The sequence below is a fragment of the Channa argus genome, chromosome 19 (assembly GCF_033026475.1).
Source record: "Channa argus isolate prfri chromosome 19, Channa argus male v1.0, whole genome shotgun sequence".
Taxonomy (NCBI): Eukaryota; Metazoa; Chordata; class Actinopteri; order Anabantiformes; family Channidae; genus Channa; species Channa argus.
In genome coordinates, this window is record NC_090215.1 from 19,471,194 (window position 1) to 19,492,215 (window position 21,022).

The 21,022-nt window shown below is 43.5% G+C and overlaps 1 protein-coding gene across 1 annotated transcript; it reads left to right on the forward strand.

The window, feature by feature from the left end:
- Positions 1-209: 209 nt before the first annotated feature.
- LOC137105035 (gamma-aminobutyric acid receptor subunit rho-3-like) lies at positions 210-19,742 on the forward strand. The gene is made up of 10 exons (XM_067486989.1): positions 210-1,691; positions 5,948-6,060; positions 13,172-13,239; positions 13,975-14,198; positions 15,226-15,308; positions 15,457-15,594; positions 16,618-16,770; positions 17,421-17,482; positions 17,822-17,953; positions 18,444-19,742. Exons 1-10 carry the CDS (start codon positions 1,546-1,548, stop codon positions 18,744-18,746), a joined length of 1,422 nt encoding a protein of 473 aa, XP_067343090.1. The 5' UTR covers positions 210-1,545; the 3' UTR covers positions 18,747-19,742.
- Positions 19,743-21,022: the final 1,280 nt, after the last annotated feature.

Consider the following 21,022-nt stretch of genomic DNA (forward strand, 5'->3'; position numbering starts at 1 on the left):
TCTCATCCTGAACAATGCAGTCACTGGTTAAAGCTGCAGTTTGCTTAGAAGTTTAATCGTTTGATCTAATGTTTGGATCAAGTAGCTTTTAAAATGAGAACATAATAAATAACCTATTACATTGGCTACAAAAATACAGTCGTGTTTGCAGTTTAGCTGTGTGGGAATGAAATGTTTAGGAGACTTTAGGAGAGACAGGGTTGGATGATTGTTCCCCTCATGAAGGTTGGAATTTGTAAAAAGGTGAAGCGATGATGCACAAGCAGAAGACATGTGGACCAAAGAGCAAAGCAATGGAAAGTGTGGAGGATTGAATGGATCTGATCCTGATCCAAACAAAACAAGCTCATCCGATAATCACAGTCTCATGGGCTGGACTGCGCGGCAGCTTCTGGAACAGAGAGCACTCCCGATGGCAGCAGCGGAATGAATTCAGAGGTGGACGCAAACATTTGTCCGCGAATGTACAGAGAAATGCATCAGAACTAACGTGGAGGAGCTTCATCGTACAGCAATGCAAGAATCCAGAACTCAAGCAAGGAATTCAGCGCAGGAGGCAAGTGGAAGGTCTTAGACTGACAGAATCAATCAGACCTCAACCCAACTGAACATGGATTTCATCTGCTGAAGAGGAGATTAAAGGGAGGACCCCCACGCCCCCTCCCACCCCCCTCTAAACCAACAACAACTGAAGGAGGCTGCAGTAAAAACATGATGAAAGCATCAAAAGGAGAAACCGACAATTTTCTGGCACCAGGATTTATTGACAAAGTGTTAATTGACTTTAAAACTGTTTATTCCACTACTGTTGCTTGGTTCAAGTTCAGTTCTGTTCTATGTTGTTTGGTCTCCATCTTCTGAGCTTCAGTGTTCAGCCACAACCCATCAATCGGCTTCGCTGCTCCAATGCTTCGTGTGCGTGCTGATTTCATACCCTGCAGAGGTGTAAGCTGAGGAAGACGCCGCTGTAGGTGAGGCTGGATTAGATGCAGCTCCAGCTCAGATTAAACCTCGGCCCATCTTGACCTGTTGTTGTTTGAGCTCATTCATTTTCCATCCGCACGAGGTGGAAGTGTGCGCTAACCTCGTATAATCACACCAGGTGCCTGTTTTTTCATTGTGTCTCTGAGAAAATCCTGATTACTGATGGGTGTGTGTGTGTGTGTGTGTGTGTTTGTAGGTTAGTGAAAGATTGCTGTGGCTGTAGATAAGAGGATTAGAGTGGAATTAGTGTCATTCCTCTATCGCCGCGAGGAATAGATTCATATCGATTTTAATCAGAGATAGAAAGATCCACAAAACTGCAGATAAATTGGACTGTGACGAAGAGGAGGAGCGAGTGCACGAAGTGGAGGGAGGGCAGCAGACAAAGGTTCCTGCTGGCCGGGATGTTCGTCTGGAGACGGAGGAGCTGCAGAAATGCACACACGTGCATGTGAGAGGACCCCTTCACCCACGACCCTGCTGCGTCAGGAGGTCTCTGACTGAGGACGCTTCCAGCTGCAGGGGCATGCGTTAGTCAGCAGGAGGTGGAGGCGGGGGTGGATGCCAAATATGAAAGTGGACGTGCTGACTTGCCTGGCCCTGGCCACCACCAGCCTGGTTGCCGTGGTGACCGGCGGTCGGAACTCTGGACGCAGGAGGCACAAGGAGGTCTACCTCGGGGAGAAGAACAAGTTCAAGTTTGGAAGGTGAGTGGAAGTGTCTCACTAGAAGTACTGAAGGTAGAAGTACTGCAGTAGTGGTTTTACTTAAACCTGCATTATTTGCTCATTTATTTTTTTTTAATAGTTCAGCTTAATGACAACAATGATGTGCTGTTACAGTAACTTGCTTATGAATGAACTACAGCTGCGGATGATGAAAGTACCTTTAGTTTTACAGTATTCGGTCGTCAGCCAAAGAGTTTTAGAAATACAAACATTAAACCTGATGATGATGCTGTAGCTGTGGATCAGCTCGTCCCTTTGGCCGAATTATCTCGTCAACTTCACACAGACATTCAGGAGACTTAGGGGATCGTACGCAGGTTACAACGGTGCATTATTTAAGTGCATATAACACTTCATGAGAATTTCAATAGTTAAGTATTGCATCATCTCATTTATTGTTAATTGAGAGTGACGAAGACCTGGAAGGCCGTGCAGAGCGGGGGCAGGGTAGGAGAGCACAGTGGAGCAGGGAGAGGGGGGACTGGGTGGAGCAGAGTGGATGGGTTTTGATTCTCATGGTAGCACTGCTGTAGCTGCATTTTGCAGCTTTAGTGCTTGTGGACCTTCTATATGACCTGTGTCTCACCTGACACACCCACCGGCCCGGCAGAAACCCCCGACCTCCCTGACACGCGTCACTCAGTCCCTGCCTCATTGATCGCTGAGCGGTACCTACATTCCTTAGTCTTCGAGTCTTCACCTTTGTTCCTTTGCCTGTCCGTCTCCTTTAATAGCACTTTGAGCTCCTTCGTGTCCGTTAAGTTTTGTGGGGTTCTGCTCCCACGGGGCTGTTGCGGCATCACTTTCTGTCTCTTTCTCAGAGTGGAGGTGATGAGCAGGTCTGTACCATCCAGCTCAGTCCCTCCCTGCTCTTACAGGATGTTCAGAGACTTCTCAGCAAACTGTGAATAAACGGCCATGAACCACTTTCACTTCTCTGTTTTTTCTACACTTCTGTGTTTTTCTACTGTGAGGAAACGTCAGCTCAGTACAATTCTTGGGTTTTCTACGCAGCAGGAAGTGACCTCCTAGTTCCAGATTATCCTATTTTTAACAGTCACTTAACAGAGAAAAGCCTGTTCATGGTTTCCAGTGAAGGAAGGTCCAGTGTGAGTTCACTCCTCAAACATTCCTTATTTGATTAACACAAACCGCTGCCAGTGAATGAGAGCAGCTTCACTTCTCTGCACCTTTGGTCAGTACGTTGTGTAGGAGAACGAATCCAACTGTCCCTTCTCCTTCACCGACTTCCTGTATCTACCAAAACAACAGCGTGATTTTGGCCTGACGACGTGCTGCCTAACAAAATCAATGAACCCAGCAGTGCTGAGCACAATCATGCTAATTGGAAAAAATTACATTTTAAACAAATATAAATATATATGATATAATTGAGACCTGCTGACAGCTGCCCATATTTAATATCAGTCACATTATTGACAGCAGTACATCATTTGCCTCGTCCATTTTATTCTGCCTTCGAACAGACGGGTAGTTGTCATTTCTGACCTGAAGCACTGGATGTTCTCTGTGTGTTTACACCCAGCATCTTGTGTCTAGTGTGAATCTCCTGGAACATATATCACTAAATAGTTTTCCCTGTGATGTTGTGGGACACATTGCACAACACACCCCAGGGTTCTGCAATTTGGACCCAGACCTCCCTCTGTGGTTCGGTTTATGCAACAAAATCACTTTGGAGAAAGTTTGGGAACGACTGTGGTTTTGGTCAAATGTAAATCAACGTGTTTTTCTGAAGTCGACTAGAACACGTGCAGAAAACAAACACGAAAATACTTTTTACTATTCTACTGAATTCAGGTCAGGATTTGGGTTATTCTGTTTCCTCGTTTGTTGTTTACACAAAAAGGTCTCGTAGAAACACAACTCCCCCCTATTGGGTTTGTTGCTCTGAGCAGGACAGCTCAGGTTGTGTATTCTGTCACTTTCAGAGTCGCATGCACCACACACTGAAATTGGACAGAGTCTCTGCCTTTTTATTGTATAGTTGTCGGCAGAGACACTGTCAGGAATGTGGGCAGAGGACAGAGGACGGCATGCAGCTACGCTCTCCAGCTGGAAACCAAGAGAGTCGCTGCAATGTTATGCTTGGGTTTAACCGCTGGCCTGGAGTGACAGCACACACGATGAGAGTTTACTGCTGCTGCTGGTGCTAACGAGGCAGATTAGATCACGTGTGATCAGTGGTCATGGCTGAATGCTGCTGTTAACAGTATCTCTCACGCCTGACCGGAGGTTTTCTCTGAATGCTTATAAAACATCTGTGTGTGTGTGTGTGTGTGTGTGATGGGCATTTCTCAGAACAACAAAGATCTAGAGATAAATCTTAACTAAGGTGAGTGAAGTCCGAGTGCAGTTAATGAAAACAGCCTCGGGGTTGAGATTAGGGAAACATTTTGGGGCATTGTGTGATTCAGGGTTAATTTAGGGGATTATGAAAATGGGATTTGGCTCAAATACATTTTGTGTCCTCACAAAAACCGAGGAACGGGTGTGTTGGTGTGTGTGTGGGAGTCATGTCTCTGTGGCTGTGAGGATGAATTTGGTCGACTCGTCTGAGGGTCAACACTGGGGTTTAAGGGTAAAGGGCAGAGTTTAGGCAGGCAGGCATCTGCTACCTCCATGAAATGTCCTCCGAGCGAGACAAAGACATGTGTGTCCATGGTTGTGTTGAAGTGAGAACTTCAAAGAGACTTCACCAAAAAGCTTTGATCATGTTTCGCTCTGTGTGCTCACCTGTGTTAATGTCGGTGTTATGATGGTCTTTGGATAGTTGTAAAGACCCCTGCTGCGTTTGCATGCACCTAAATACCCTGGTGACCTTAAGCATCGCAGTAAAATCTCTGCCCCCAGTTTTATTCTTACCTGAACCATAAATCCAGTTCTTAGCTCCCAGACAGCTCTTTGGAGTTGAGAGTCCCGGACAGAATGTCCCCACAGGGACTGTATCCAACTAAAACATGTCCACACAGGTACATTAGGTACAGTACTGCACCTGCACCTGTGCTCTGCTTCTAGTTGCTCTACCTCTTTAAATTCATCCGTCAGTATTTAGACCAGTATCTGTGCAATATTATGCAACGTCCACTGATCTCATCTTATGGAGGTTTGGTATAGAAGCCGAGAACAGCTGTGGATGCTGTTATCTCATGTGACGGGATAAATATTATCTCGAGATAACAGACCTCGTTTTCACGTGATGAGATCGTTTGTAAACATTGGGCGTAGTACAGAAGTCGAGATAGTTATTCAGATTTTGAGTCGCTATCGCGAGAAAACGAGTCTTGTTATCTTGATAAGATGAAAAAAACTAGGCAACGAATTTTCCATACTCTGCTTCCACAGTTCAGAAGCTAAGAAAGTCGTTTGGATTTTGACAAATTAACATCGTTATGATGAAAAAAGTCTTTTTTTTATCTTGAGGTAACCTGCAGTGTGTTTCTACTTCCTCCAAAAGCTTTGCCTGTGAGTTGTTGCAGTTTTGGCATCAGAGCTTTGTCCTCGTCTGGCTCCTGCACCGCACCACCACATTAGTGATTTACTGTAAGGTGACGTACAGGGTCAACGTCAGTGAATATTTCTTTAGATAAGCATTTGGGAAAAAATGTGCTCTGATGTGTTTCAGGCAAGAAGGATTCACTTTAGTAAGATTTATTCAGAGAGATGACGTGTGTGTGTTTTCCATTCGAGGATCATCGGACACCAGATGTGCAAAACATTGTGGAAACATTGAGTTTGTAGAGACAGAAGAACAGTTTAGAAACATGATGGAACCAAATTGATCTCATGGAGATTTTAACCACTTTGTCAGCGTGCATCAACTTTTGTATGAATGAGGCTTGTTGCTTCTGGACACACACACACACACACACACCTGACATTGTTCTCCAGCAGCAACCAGGAAGCAATATAACAGGTAAAATTGTAAACTTTGTGAATCTGATTTTAATATATGGCAAGTTTGTGTTTTTCTGATAAAATAAGCCAATTTACTCTGACTTTATCATGAAGGTCAGCAACTAAGGCATCATGGGAAATGTAGTTTGCATCTGCAGTAGAGCAACACTCTGCCAGGAGCTGCTACAGGTTGGTTCACGTGTGGGTCGTGGAGTCAGGCCATGTCTTTGTTTGAAGTTAGAGCATCTGGCAGAATGAGGGGAAGAAAACCACAAACTGTGACCGACACACTCTGTGTCTGTGTGTTGTTCCTACAGACGCATTGACTACAAACTGAGAAGGCAGGACAGCACCAAAACGCTGCTAATAAAGAGTGAACAGCTGCTGAGAATCGAGGAGCACGACTTCGCTATCAGACCAGGCTTCGGAGGTCAGACACACACACACATACACACACACACACAACTCTTTTCATCTCTGATGCCTGATGATTTAATCCACTCTCTCACACATCATCTAAGGGGGAAAATCAGCAGTGGTTTGAGGATGTGACGCTGGGCACTGGGTCACCCCGACACACAGATAAGAGATAGGTGAATCTCATATCACCAACACTGACCCAGATTATGCCATTGAGTGTGTGTGTGTGTGTGAGTGTGTGTGTGTGAGAGCTTTAATGCATTTGAAAAAACTGTGAGCACAGTTTCAAATGTAATTCAAATGTAATTGTGTTTGTGTGTGTTTTTGCAGTATAATGAGTGTCCCAGTGTGTGTGTGTGTGTGTGTGTGTGTGTGTGTATCTATTGTGTATCTTGTGTGTATTGTGTGAGTCCGGGGGGGGGTTCGTGTGCATTAATCTGGATTATATTCCAGGTCGGGAGCAGATGGAGGGGTGGGAAACAAAGTGACGTCTGCAGTGAAGATCACCAGTATCGAGCACACAACAATGCATGCATTCAAACACACCATGCACAGCGCTTAATGCTTTCATAATAGGCATTTCAGAGGATTAAAATTATATGGGGCCATGAACTAAAAGCTCGAAAGGGGGTGGACATAAAGTACAGCGTCGCTCAGCATTGTTAAGTACATTATTAAGTACATTTATTTCTACTCGTCTACATTTAGGAGGAGGATGTTGCTCTGTTTACCTTGTTACACTGTGTGGCAGCTGGAGCTTCTGGTGGTTTCACAATAAAATAGTTTGTACAATCAGTATTATTGAAATCAGTGACTTCAAAAAGAGATATAATTTAACTTCACAGGGCTTTTTTTTTTTTAGCCATTTTTGAACAAAGACAAAGCTGTAATTCTTCTAATCGTATCCCAAACTTTGCTCTTCGTTTCACCACTGATTTCCTGTGACACACAGAAAATTACTATGGATTTTCACTTAGAGGGAATTTGTTGTGGTGAGGAAAAGAGCAGCTTTGCGGGATTTGCGTTAATGTGGTGCAGTAGCTGAACACTGTGGGTCATTTAGGGCCATTTATATAGTGTATGACAGTGACCTGGTGGAGTGTAGCAGAGGAGAGAGTGAGGGAGGGAAGCAGGTTGATTTGGAGCTTCTTTGTAGCACTAACTAGCATTTTGTGGTTTTTAAAACACAAGGTCCTTTTAGTAATTATGAATTTTAGCATTATTTACAGGTTTGTATTTGAGGTTAATTCTTAATAAAAAAAATTAGCTTGCGCTTCAACTGATGAGTTATAGTTAGTGATGTAATAACTGTCACACAATCTTCTGAATGAAATACTTCAATACATTTTCCTGATTGTACATATTATACATATTATAATACGTATTATACTTTACTATGATTCATTTGTAAATATTTCTACTTAAGTATTTTCAATTTCTTCTACTTTGTACTTTGACTTCTCTACATTTCAGAGGCAAACATCCCACATCTAAAAATCCCCTAAACAATTTACAATTTTAACATCAGGCTTTATTGATGCCTGCTGTTTAATTCAGCAGCTGCCCGACACAACGAGGAATAATTATATTACGTAATAAGTAACACACGATAATAAAAACAAGGTATCACGTCCATTGTTACCAGCTGAAACATTGATAATAATATTAATAATATCATATTTGCTGATGTATGCTGATGATAAATTCTTTTACTTTGGGTAATTCCATTAGTTTGTAACTTAAATTTTGTTCTTAATTTGAATGCAGGACATTTACCTGTAACACAGTATTTGTACACCGTGGTATTGATACTTTAACTTAAAACACACACACACACACACACACACACACTCCTTGCTGCCACCCTATCTCCCTGTACCTCCTCAGTCTACATGGTTGCTTGGCGTCTCTACGGTCCTGCACGTCTGTTAGGGTGGCACAACAAAAGCACCACTGTCTGCCACATGGTCCTGTGGCATTTCCAGGGACTATAATTTTACACAGAGGGAAATCTCAGCTTATAGTTTGTGTGTGTGTGTGTGTGTGTGTGTGTGTGTGTGTGTGTGTGTGTGTGTGTGTGTGTGAGAGAGAGAGACAGGAGAAGCCAAAGAATCAAAACCATGCCGTCCTCTTCCCTTCAGGGACCAGAATCCAGAAATACTCCCTGTGACATTTCTCGTTATTTTTTGCACGTGTTAAGAATTTGTAGAATTTCTATATCAAGGTCGACCTTTAAAAGATGCTGTAAACTCCAATGAAGCCCAAGATGTTGCTTTAAACTTCACATCTGGCCACTTCTGTCCTTTATAGTTTCACATCATGATGCCAAATGCTTGTAATTGATTTACCAGCAGGGCCTGGGCTCAGCTGCTAAATACTGTCACAGAGGTTTTAGGCAACAAACCTGACTGACACACTTATTGCTGTCATAAAGAAACATGTCTGGGATCAAACAGGAAACAAAAAACAGGGATGGGAACATGAAGGTTTGGTTGAGAGAAGGTTAAATGTTCCGATACATTATAAAAAATGCATGTTGAGCCTTTTGACACCTTCTCACACTGTGTAAAGCTATGACTGACTCTTTCAATTCACTTTTCACTTCAGATGTTCTCACAGCACAGATATGAGGCAGAAGTTCGTTGCTCCAGATTCTCGCACGTCCAGTATCGTTGTGCTGCTGTGATGTTTGGTTTAGGCACCAAAGACAGACACGTATGGGTAAATAGTAAATGGTCTGCACTTATCTGGCACCTTTCTACCTTATTGGTTCCCAATTTAAAATAAAAGTCCCTTTGGTGGCTCAGTGGTAGAGCATTACGTGTGGATGCAGAAGGCCGTGAGTTCGAGTCCCACCCCACCAGCCCAGATAAAACGGCAGGGTCGAGGCAGGAAGGGCACCTGGTGTTAAAACTTGTGCCAAATCAGCGTTGGGGTCACGTTGCACTGTGGCCCTGAAGGACAAGCTGAAAACCGGTGGTCTTTTGACTGTTTGACTGTTGGTGTAATAACTCTGAGAGTCTTTTAGACTGACAGCTGTTTGCTAAGAGACCCTGTGTACGTTTAGCCTCTGTGGCAACAAGTGGCGCTTAGATGATAATGTTAAGTGCTAAAATGTAGTGTAACCGCAGTAAAAGGACCAGTGACAAATTCAGTGAGTCAGTAACATGAGTTGCACAATATCTATTTAAAGAATGCAAATACTAACATTAGCCACTGTTTCATACCAGACCAAACTGGGTATTTAACCGAGCAACTGTTTGTTTAGCTGATTATTATTTCAGCTATTTGTGCGGGACGGTGGAACGTCTTTCAATTTAAAGGACGTCCGCACGTCAGTTTGTCCTTCAGTACAGAACAAATCCCGTCCACATCCAGCACCGTTGTAGCTTGTTGTTACTGGGAGCCACTGGTTTCCATTCTTTCCTGAAAAAAATGCTGTTTGCTACTGTGAACTATTCCCCTCTCATCCCAGGAACCTCTGCATCTGTGCTCGTCCTGACCTATGATTGGGAGGTAATGGGAATATTTACCATGCAGAGCTATTACAAAACATGAGTGGGAAGTGGTGCTTAGTGTGATGAATTACACAATTGCAGCTCGTTTCAGGAGGAGAAATGATGCTTGTGAGTCACGTTCAAATGCGAACTTCCCCGAAAATATCGGATTATTTTGCCCATATTTTTGTAACCAACCTTCATTAATTCTATAAATGAAGGTTGTTTTTAATTTACATAGTGAAATAATAGAACAATATTTCAAGTGAAAACAGTGTTTCACAATAACTTCTCACCAGTTAAACAGGAGTTTTTGACCATCTTCAATCCTTTAAAACATTATTTTAGAATTTCCGTACATATACACACCATCACTGTGTGGAAGCCTTAATGCAGTTTTCCTCTTATTAAGTTTTGGATATTAAATGAAGAGAACAGTGTGTAGACGGCATTGTTGTTCGTGCTGAGGCTGCATGTTGCTGATTATATGCAGCAACATGCAGGTTGGAGTGAGATGCAACAACCTGTGCAGCACAGTTGGAACCGTCAGTGTATTTCCTTCCTTTAGATCTGCACGGAACCATGACATCTCCCTTGTTAATCCTGCATACAAAGCTCTGATTGGCTCGGTTGTTTTTTGAACCACATTAACAGCCGACAGTGAGCACAACACCAGATGACGGACGGGGGGGGGGGGGGGGGGGGGGGGGGGGGGGAATCGGACTTTAAGCTCTATCCTTCTGCAGCATGTAGGAATCAGAGGCGTGGGAGCAGACTTGAAGGTTAAAAGTTGTTTGTCACGCACCTGCAGGAAAACACGCCTCAACACGGGTGTGTCACAGATATTTCTGATCTTGTGCAAACTTAACAAATATTTAGTTTGAGCATTGCCTAATGTGCAGTGCTCAAATCTCCCTCCAATATCAAATCAGAAGCTGACTTTTAACCTAAAATGGCAACTGGTTGAAGGAGAATTCTTGTAGAACCAGAAGACATCTCACAGCTTCCTGTAGAACCCTGTAGCCAAAAAAGAGGAGGATGGTGATAGTGAAGGGTGAAGGCCGTACTGCTGCATTCTCCATCCTCCTCCCTTCAGTACATCCGTCTGTCACACGTGGGTGGCTGGGCTTCATATGGATTGTGTAGTTGTGTGACGTCCCCATTCTCCAAAAGCTACCCACTGAATCACCTCTTAATCCTCCACCCCCCTCCACTGATTGATCGCACAACGTGCGTGGAAGCATCCTGTCACCGTAAAGCTGCATTACGCCACTTATGATTGCATGAATTGACCCATGTGCTGCGTTGTGTTCAGGGATTAAATGAATCATTCTGAAATGCTGAGCACACAAAAAAACACATGACCTTAAAGCTGCACCAGGCAAGATTTCATGTCACTCCAGTGTGACTAAGGTAAATCTGTGCTATTTATAACCTGATCACTCAGAACATGTTGAAAAAACTGCAGCGACGGTAGATCTGGTACGTTTACTGACACACAAACCTGACTAATTACACATCCTAATGAGGCAGGTGACTGTGGACAACACTGTTAATTTCCTGCAAAGTCAAAAATGTTGGTGATTCTACTAAAAATCTTTTCAATCTTTTGATTTTCAGTGTTTTCAAATGTATTTAACAATTTTGCCTTTTCTCTCATGCACCCGTTGGTTTACTTGTGCACAAAGACTTCTGTTGTAAATTGTAATTGTAAAGATAATATCTCCAATCTAAACCTGCTTTTTTTGGTGGGTTCCGTGTACACAGGTGACATTTGGAGACATTTGCTTATTTGTTACTGGTTTCCTTTAGAGGGTCTGGTAGAACATTGACGTAAGCTACAGAAGGCCGCAGGTTCGAATCCCACCTGACCAGGCTTGCCCCCGCAAAGCCATCAAGGGCCACGCTGGTGCTGGTCCTGGACAAAATGGGAGTGATGAGGCAAGAAGGGCAGAGCAACATGCGGAACATTCTCCCAAGCTGAAAGCTGAAAGCCGTTGATCTTTTTACTGCTTCACTTTCTGCATAGTCACCACAGGCAGTGTCACGTTCAGCAAACCACAACCTACTGAAGACAGAACACATCCATTCATGCAACTTCACCTTATCCAAACAAACCACTACACTCAATGGTAGAGTGGAGAGGAGGAGAACAAGAAGGAAATGATGTGTTTATATTTCTAACCTCATTCTAACGTAGTTGCTCCTGCAGCTGCTCTGTCTTCTGTTCTGTTTAGTTTTCCATTTTCAGTCCCATCTGCTGTTGAGGTTAACCATGACAGTCTTCTCTGTGAAGCTCTGCTTCGATTTGTCCTTATTCCTATGGAGAAGATGACCCTGCAGCATTTAAAATGAGCTGTTTTGTTTTAAACAGCAAAGACAAAAAGACGTCAAACTCAGACGGTAAAGCTCTGAAGTGAAGGACAAAGGATTTTTCTTTATTGGTTAAATCTGGTATAGAGCTAAAGAGCTGGACCTGACCTCCTTTTGCACATCTTTAGAAAAAGCCTTCTTCATGTTTTCATCATGTCTAAAGTTGGTGAGACATGGGAGGAAGAAGCAGAAGGTGTCAGTGACCTTCTGTTTCAGGTTTCTCCCACCGACAGCAGCCGTTGCTGGGGCTACGTTTAATGTCGGGTCTGCACGGCTGGTGGTTTTTGATGAGTTGGGGAGCAGCAGAAGCTTTATGGTCCTGGCTGTCAGGTAAACTTCAATAAATAACCAGTTTAATGAGCTGCCGACCTATTAACATTCAAGTGGAATTAACACACTGTACATCCAGGTTAACACAAACAAACACGCACACACACACTTTCAAGTGTCTTTTTTTAGGAGGTAAACCGTGTGTGTGTGTGTGTGTGTGTGTGTGTGTGTGTGTGTGTGTGTGTGCATACTAAACTAGCAGATTAGCAGGTTAATAAATAATAATGAGAAAACAAAATCCACAGAACATTAATCCAGTCTCAACACACTGGACCCATGACTTCCAGTCATTACACAAATACTACATGTTGGTGCAGAGCAGATGTCTGTGCTGAGGCAGGAATTAGGGTTTTATCCTGCAAACATGCAAGACCACCAAATATCACCCACACAGACGTCCCGAAAACCTTCAGCAGGTCGTGGTTGTTTTGTGGAGCCAGTAACAGTGATTGAAGCGTGTTTTTTGGGAGGGATTTGTGCTGTTTACCTGTTTTTGCTCTGTTTGTGTGCACAGATCAGGTTGTTCAGGTTTAGTGGTCAAACGAGCTTAATCTGCTAATGAGGTGGATGGAGCGGAGGGAGGGGTAGCGGGAGCACTGAAGACAGATGTGGATGCCTGTGGCGAGTTGGTGGCGAGGACAAAGGATGTTGACGTAACCAGTTTTTGACCAAAAGGAGGTCTGAGGGCCAACGTGGAAGATTTAACATCCTGACCGTTTATTCCAAACATATTACTGATGCTCCCACTGACTGTTGACTGAGGTCAAAAAATATTGTCAAATGATTTTGCAGATCACATGTTTATGGAAAACCTCTTAACGTGGAGTATTTTCTCTGTTCTGATGCTCAACGCGTCCTCTGCATGTCACTAGCAGCAAACCCCTGACTTTAGGGTTTAGACCGACTCTTCTGTTTCGACAGGTGGAGCCATCCCTGTGGGCATCGACGTGCAGGTGGAGAGCATCGACAGCATCTCCGAGGTCAACATGGTGAGGAACCACCGTTCGCTTCCTGCTTCCCCCCTGTCAGTTCCCGTAACAGTGATCTTTGAGCCTTTATTTATTATCGCTACCATCCTGTCAGCTGCACCAAATTTTAGTCTTAGTCCATGAACTTTTGTACAAGTACATTGTAGAGCATGTACGAACCACTTTTACAGGAACCAAAAAATTGAAGTGGTATTTGTAGAGATGCATTTTAAGGTAACCAGCCAACTTGTAGTATACAGAATCCATATAGTATATTTAGAACAACATGTCCTCCAATATAGATTATCACTCAAAGTAAAAGACAGATTTTTCCACCTTTCTGTACTGTTCAAGGGTTATGGTAAAACAAAGTGACATCACTCCATGTCTCTTCCAGCTTGACTGAGTTCCTCCAACCAGGATAGATAAAGGGTGGCAGGGTTGTCATAGCAGCCTGAACAAGAACGGTCACAGTCTGCATGTGGTCTGTTCCCCACTTTGCACTGAGGTTTGCTCCTGGTTCAGGCTGCAGAACAACATGCACCTCTTTGTTTCCCAGTTTTCGCTCCTTAAGTGAGGGATAGAAATAATTTTAAAGGAATAATGTAAATGTGCCATCTCGTATCAAAAAGCAATGTTCAATAAATGGTCTCATCACTGTTTCTTATCTTGACTTAAGGCTTTGCTTAAACCTGGTTGCACCAGTTTTTACTGAAGAAACTTCATAAATAAATACTAACATCAGTGTTTCTGCAGGACTTCACCATGACTCTGTACCTGCGTCACTACTGGAAAGACGAGAGGCTGTCGTTTCCGTCTCGTACCAACCTGAGCAGGACGTTTGACTCTCGACTAGTGAAGAAGATCTGGGTGCCAGATGTCTTCTTCGTCCACTCCAAACGCTCCTTCATCCACGATGCCACCATGGAGAACATCATGCTGCGGGTTTACCCCGATGGAAACATCCTCTACAGTGTCAGGTACAGCATGTGGGAGACATGGACAGTCACATTATAATGTCAAACATGGACTCACAGATACCACTGGCAACAGAAAGTACAGTGTCGTCTGTGACTGTGGCTGCAGTTATTTGTTGTTCAGGAAATAAATAAAAAACCTCTTTAGAGCCACTGTTTCGTGTCATCAATCGGGACTTTTGTTTGTTTTATTTCTTGTTTCCTGTTTTGTGCTTTTATTTTGAAGCACCTTACTTCCATTTCGTTTCTCTTTTAAGTTCCTTTTTTACCCTGTTAGATTGTTTTCAACTGTTCCTGTTTATTTAAACCTTGTTCTCCCACAGTCTCTCACAGTTCATCCTTTTTAGTTGCCTTGTTTGCCGTTTTTTGTCTTGTTGGTCATTTGTTGATCCATGTTTGCTTAATTACTGAGGGTTGCTTTTTCAGTTTCCCCAATGCGAAATTCACAAATTAAAAATTGACTCTTTAAGTTGAGTCAACTTAGTATGTTGACTTCCTTAAACAGTTTATTTTCTACAACGACAACAAGGACCACAAGTACTACACGGTACAGGTGGAAATTGTTGGTCAAAGAAGGAGAGGAGAAGGTGTTTTTGTAGGCAGAGAGAGAAGAGTTGGTTGACATGATGCAGAGAAGGAAGGTGGACATACTGTGTGTCCAGGAGACCAGGTGGAAAGATCAGTGACTGCAAAGTGTTGGTAGGGGAGAGTGTAGCCAGGCAGTGTGTGTAAAATGACTCTGGTAGTGAGGAAGATGAAGAGGACAAAGGCAGAGCGGAGGATGAAGTGGTGAAAGTTGAAGTGATGGAAGGAGAACTTTGAAGAGTTGATGACCGAGGAAAATGAAAGGGAACGAAGAGGAGAACAGGTGAAGTGTACTGGTGCCCATTTTTAAGAACAAGGGAGATGTGCAGCAACATAAGTTAAGATAAGTTAAGCTCAGGTTTCCATGCTAACAGCAGCTAGCAGCAGTTTGTGGTGCAGGAATAACTGTAGTGAAGATGATTTCTATGTGCTGTGTGTGTCTCAGGGTCACTGTGACAGCTCTCTGCTCCATGGACTTTAGCAGCTTCCCTCTGGACACACAGAACTGTTCGCTTGAGCTGGAGAGCTGTAAGACACACACACACACACACACACACACACACACACACACACACACACACACACACACACTCTCTCTGAAATCATACTGTAACATTTGAACCATGGGGCAGAAACCTCTGCAACAAAACTCACTCTTCTCTCTCCATCTCTTTAGATGCATATAATGAAAATGACCTAATGCTTTACTGGAAGAACGGGAACGACTCTCTGCGGATCGATGAAATCGTTTTGTCTCAGTTCTTCATTGAGCATTTCCAAGCCTCCAGTGGCCTGGCTTTCTACAGCAGCACCGGTACGTGTGTGTGTGTGTGTGTGTGTGTGTGTGTGTGTGGTGGTAAATTCTGGTGTTAGTGGTGTTTTAGATAAGGGACTTGGGATGATACGGAAAACAGGAGACAAAAGCAGTAAACTGTTTTACTACACAAAATTATTCACGATCATTGACATTTGTTCTTAGTTTATTAGTTTTCCTGTTCATGGCTCTTATTTTGTAGCATCTCAGCCCAGTTTCTTGTCACTTTATGCTCAGAGACTGTGAGCACCCTTGTTTTGCTGTTGAGAAACCTTTGTTCCTAAGGCCTTGTTTGTTCCCATTCGCCAACCTGCTTTCTGTTCGTTGGATTCTAGTTCTTCTTGTTTTGTTTCTTGGTCGGAGGTTTGGTTTTCTGTTTGTGTGCTTAGATATCTTGTTTAGTGTTTCTTTACTCATGTTTGTTAGTTTGTCTTGGGTTCAGTTTGTCCCTGTTCATTCAACCTAAAAGCAATCCCAGACTGACTCTGTGGCCAGCCCTCAACCCTGGTGTGAGACCACAGCCCCTACTACCCAGTCTGCTCCCGATTATTTCGGAGGCAGGACCCTGACTTTGCCCGGGAGGTAGACCTTTTTCTTCACCTGTAACTGGCTTTGGCTCGGCAAACACCCGTCCCATTCTCGTTCCTCCTCTGGCTCCAGTCCTGGCCCCCCACCGCTTTGTCAAGAGAACCAATTTCCCACTCGTCAGCCTGCTTCTGTCCCCGAGCGTGTCGATGCTGCCTGCTGTCCAGAGGGGTCCTTGACCTGGTCATGTTCCAGAGTTGGTCAGCAACCCGCAGTCCCTCGCTCAGTGTTTTCTCAGTTTAGGGAAGAAGAACTTTGCTGGGTTCAACAGCAGGCTTAGCACCTTAAGGTGGGCACAGTCCCAAGGCTCGTGATTTGGAAAAACATGTTGAACAGGTTCAGGTTCAGTGAAAGTTCAACCATTGGGTGAAACTAGAAGAGCAGCAGATGGATAAATCCGGTTTCTGAATGACGTGTGTCCTTGTGTCTTGTTGTCAGGTTGGTACAATCGTCTCTTCATTAACTTCATCCTGCGGAGGCACATCTTCTTCTTCATGCTGCAGACGTACTTTCCCACCATGTTAATGGTCGTTCTCTCCTGGGTGTCCTTCTGGATTGACAGGCGGGCCGTCCCTGCACGCGTTTCTCTGGGTAACGTCCGAACCTTAGCACACAAATGGATTAAATCTGAGTCTGATGGGTGGAAGGGGAGTTTCCTTCGTGTTTTCCAGCACACACACACAAACATATTGCCTTTGCACGTGCAGTGAGTCATTTACATAACTCACTGCAGTCAGGTTGAAGATAGAATCAGTTTTCTGAAAGTGTAAACACATTTAAATTAATGTTTTATGTAAACGCTTTTGAAAATGAGTTACTGTTTGTGCTTTATGTTCATGGTTCAATTACCAAACAGGCCTCCGGGGCACAGGCCCAAGAGACCACAAAGTCTTTTTATGAAAAAAGTGTAGTAAAAAGTATTAAGTAAGTAAAAGTATTTAATATGTGAAATGGCCACAAAGTGTCACAAAAAACACAAATCGTTGAAAAATGGCCACGAGTTAAAATAGGCACAAAAATAAATGACAATAGAGACACAAAATCAACAGATACAGAACAATGACCAAAGCTGGGGTGTTGATGTATCACGAGCTTTAAGGAATGTGCAACACTGACTGCAGCGATCTTCAGGCTTCAGATTAACCACCTCTCATCCAACGTCTCGCCTTATTTCAGTGTGTTTGGTAAACGTGGACACGCTGTGATATTATAAAACACACCTGTGCTTTCTCTTCCTGCAGGTATGACCACGGTGCTCACAATGTCCACCATCATCACGGGGGTGTCCTCCTCCATGCCTCAGGTAGCAGCTGGCTCTTTGTGCTGCACAGTGGCCCTCTGTGCGTTTGATGTCAGTGATCTGCAAGGACATTAGGGGATTTGTGGGCTCTGTAGGAACGAGATGTATTTGTACTAAATGTACTTAATGTATATTTTAAAAACATGAAGCTTTTTGAATCAGCTGCACATTTTTAAACCCATATGTGACTTATATGTAAATATTGAGACACCTTATAATTAAAGACAAATAATATATCAACAAAGAGCCTATGCAGCTGTAGATCAGAGGTTACCTAGAAATGTGAGAAAATAGACAAAACGGATTAAATGCGACTTTGTGCACGTTTGTTTTTTTGCCCAGGTCTCCTATGTGAAAGCGGTGGACATCTACCTGTGGACAAGCTTCCTGTTTGTCTTTCTGTCTGTGATTGAATACGCGGCAGTGAACTACTTCACCACTCTGGAGGAGATGAGGAAAATGAAGAGAGGGAAGGTCAGCGCCGGGGACAAAGGGGATTATTACACCACAATGACACAGAAACAGCACGGGGAGGGAAAGATGACACAATCAGAAAAGTCACATTTTACTGTGTGTCTCCCTCTAGTGGACACATAAAGTCATAGTCAGCACTAAGGTTACTGCATAAATACTGGATAATGGCGTTTTGTCACACAAGTCCCACACGCTTCACATTCATTGAAGGGAAAAGGAAACTGGACACTTGACATGAGATCGACCACACACCCTCCTCACATATTCAGACTGTGCTAAGTCTGTAACTGTGTTAATCATCCACCCACTTCAGGTGGATGTTAAATGATAATTTACCTTGATTAACTCATTTAAGTCATAGCTACTATAAAAAATACTGATACTAGGAGTTTTAATTGTCCTGATTCTGACTTTTATTCCCAGGATTCTTAGATCAATGATAGATTAGGATCTGTGTCCAAACACTGAATATGCTTTCTTTGCCTTTTAGATGCCATCCACCTTCAATGCCGCCCAGGCGATGGCCTTTGACGGCTGTTTCCATGACGATGAGGTTGAGCTGACTCCGTTCCCTCAGATGACAACCACCCTGGCCTCTGACCCTATTGCCACCCCAACCCAAACCCCAGACATCCGCCCGACGGAGGGGACGCGTCTTCGTCGGCAGCGATCGGCTCGAGAAAACGTGGCCCTGCTGGTCAGCAACAGCTACATGATTGACTCGTACTCCCGTCTGGCCTTCCCTCTGTCCTACCTGCTCTTCAACACCATCTACTGGAGCCTGTACTCCTGATCCAGCACAGCAAACTCTCCACGAACTCTGGTGCACTTCACACCAAGTGTTGAGTCAGAGAGCAGGTTGGAGGATTCCTCTTCTCCTCAGGGCTCCACAGGTTGATTTCAGGAGCTTGTGCTCACACATTCCTGTGTGAATGTGTGAGTTCCTCAGTTGGAGCACGAATGGAATAATTTCAGTTGGATCTTTAAAGAAGACCGGGAAAGTAACGGATAGGTTTTTTTATTTGTGTGTATGTGACTCATCTGTCTGTGCGTCATTATACTCATATACTCAGTGTTTATTACTGATGGTTGTTAGACATCTGTTGGCCTCCTTAGCTACAGGGAACGTTTTTATAAAAAGCACTGATGTAACTAAAGGCCACAGTTGTTTCTCCTTAAATGTTGATTTTGTTCATGAGGATGTAAAACAGACTTTACGTGCTGGAGTTTCTGTTCCACAAAAGACAAACATGTCTCTGCCAATACATTGAATGTGTTTTTTTTAACACGACAAAGAAACTTTTTTTTTTAAGTCTTCCAGTGTTTTTAGACTCATTTTAAACTTAAAGCAACTTATTGTGAAATTTAAATAACATTTATTACAAACACTTCTCTATGAAAACCATTCATCTGAGTTTATGTGCACTGAATTTCCTTTTTAAAATTTATGAAATGTGGTTCTAAGTTGTGCAATTTCATACACTAGATTTGAAGTAGTTTTTCTCTTATTTTTCACAAATTGCAAATTGTGAACACAAATAAACAATGTTTTTTGTGTCTTTGTTTAAGTCTGAATGGAGCACATCAGTCTGCAGTTCTACTGATTAATTAGTTCTTGCTTATCACTTGCAATCAAACTGACCAAATCAAGAACTTGACCAATTTGACAACGCAGGTGCAGCTTTTAGAAAAGAAAAAGAAAAAAGACACCAACGTCCAGAAACCTTCTGCAAATACAAAGTAAACTGGCTTGTTCTGGGTGTAGTTTCCCTGTTTTTCTCCCCACAAATCCCGCAGCTATGTTGTCAAATACAACAAAATTAAAAAATTAATAAAATCACTGTTGTGACACTCAATGGCCGGTTTCAAAGTGAAATTATTTTATTTTTTATTTGAATGCTATTTATTCGCTAAGCCCTTTATTAAATACACAGATAAGCAGCGGTTTTGTGTAATGGCTAAAGCGCCGCAGCTGCTGGCAACTTTTTAGTTTGTTCATTTTCAGATTTGTCTGGTTTCCATAGAAACCGCGGGGTTTGCGTGGAGGGTTGGTACAGCAACACGTTACCGGTCGGACGAAAACCGTGAGCCATAAAAGTCAGAAAAGCACAAATCAGGTCCGACTTTAGACAGGGACGGTGACAGGTGAGTTCCCGGGTCCCAATTAATGGAAACCCCTCGGCCTGAGCAGCCTGTTCCAACGACAATTCTGCCCAGTGTTTAACGTGAGGCGTTGTTCGATTAATTGCCGGTAGCCAGTTAACCGGAGGTCGGTGGCTGCTTCCAGGTTCTGCGAACTTGACTTTCACCCTCACGTGCGTTTGTTTGGAGGCTTTTCCTCACCCGGCTTCCTCGCGCAGAGCAGTGGGCGAGCGCGGCGCCGTTAGCGGGCCCGCGGCGGTGCGGTCACCCCCAAGTGTTAAAGGGGCTTATTTGGAGGGACGTTTGACACGAACTGTCCCACAAGTAGCTGTTTCCAACTACAGCCACTTGGCCTTGGAGGCGGGTTTAATAATGCCGGTAAGTTACCGAGCTTTCCAGGCAGAAAGTGGGACACGTGCCGGGAGCTGTGGTTAACTTAGCTAACATCAGTTTCAACGTGTTTTTCTGGTAAACGTGTCTCGGAATTCTGAAAAAGACAGGATGGATTATTCCATCAGTACTGCGCTCCCTCAAATACTAAAAGATTTTTTTATTTTTGAAATCTTGAGAATACTTCTTCATTCGAACATGCAACATTCTGGCCGTGGCTCCTTTTCAGAACACTATGTTCCATTAATATCCTATAGAGACTCGCAGTTAAATCCAATGACGTCATAAAAAAATGTATTGAAACAAATCCAATCCAAGTCTGGCTCGTAAAGTGGACACGGAGCTTCTGGTTTAGGCTCGTTGTTCCAGAAGCAACACAAACATATACTAAGAAAGGTGCCGCACACTGAGGAGGGGGTTCCCAGCTTAAGGAAGGCTGTGGGCTGCTGGAGGCAACCAGCTCTGGTTGAGGTAATATGGGTATAAGTGAGTCTGGAACTTGCAGTGATTAAAGATGAGTTGCTGTTAAATGTTGCT

What these genes read in the sequence shown, in the direction of transcription:
- LOC137105035 (XM_067486989.1), top strand. Translation starts at nt 1,546, where the DNA reads ATGCCAAATATGAAAGTGGACGTGCTGACTTGCCTGGCCCTGGCCACC. An exon ending in AACAAGTTCAAGTTTGGAAG is followed by an intron (nt 1,692 to 5,947) that starts GTGAGTGGAAGT and finishes TTGTTCCTACAG; the next exon opens with ACGCATTGACTACAAACTGA. An exon ending in GGCTTTCTACAGCAGCACCG is followed by an intron (nt 15,595 to 16,617) that starts GTACGTGTGTGT and finishes TCTTGTTGTCAG; the next exon opens with GTTGGTACAATCGTCTCTTC.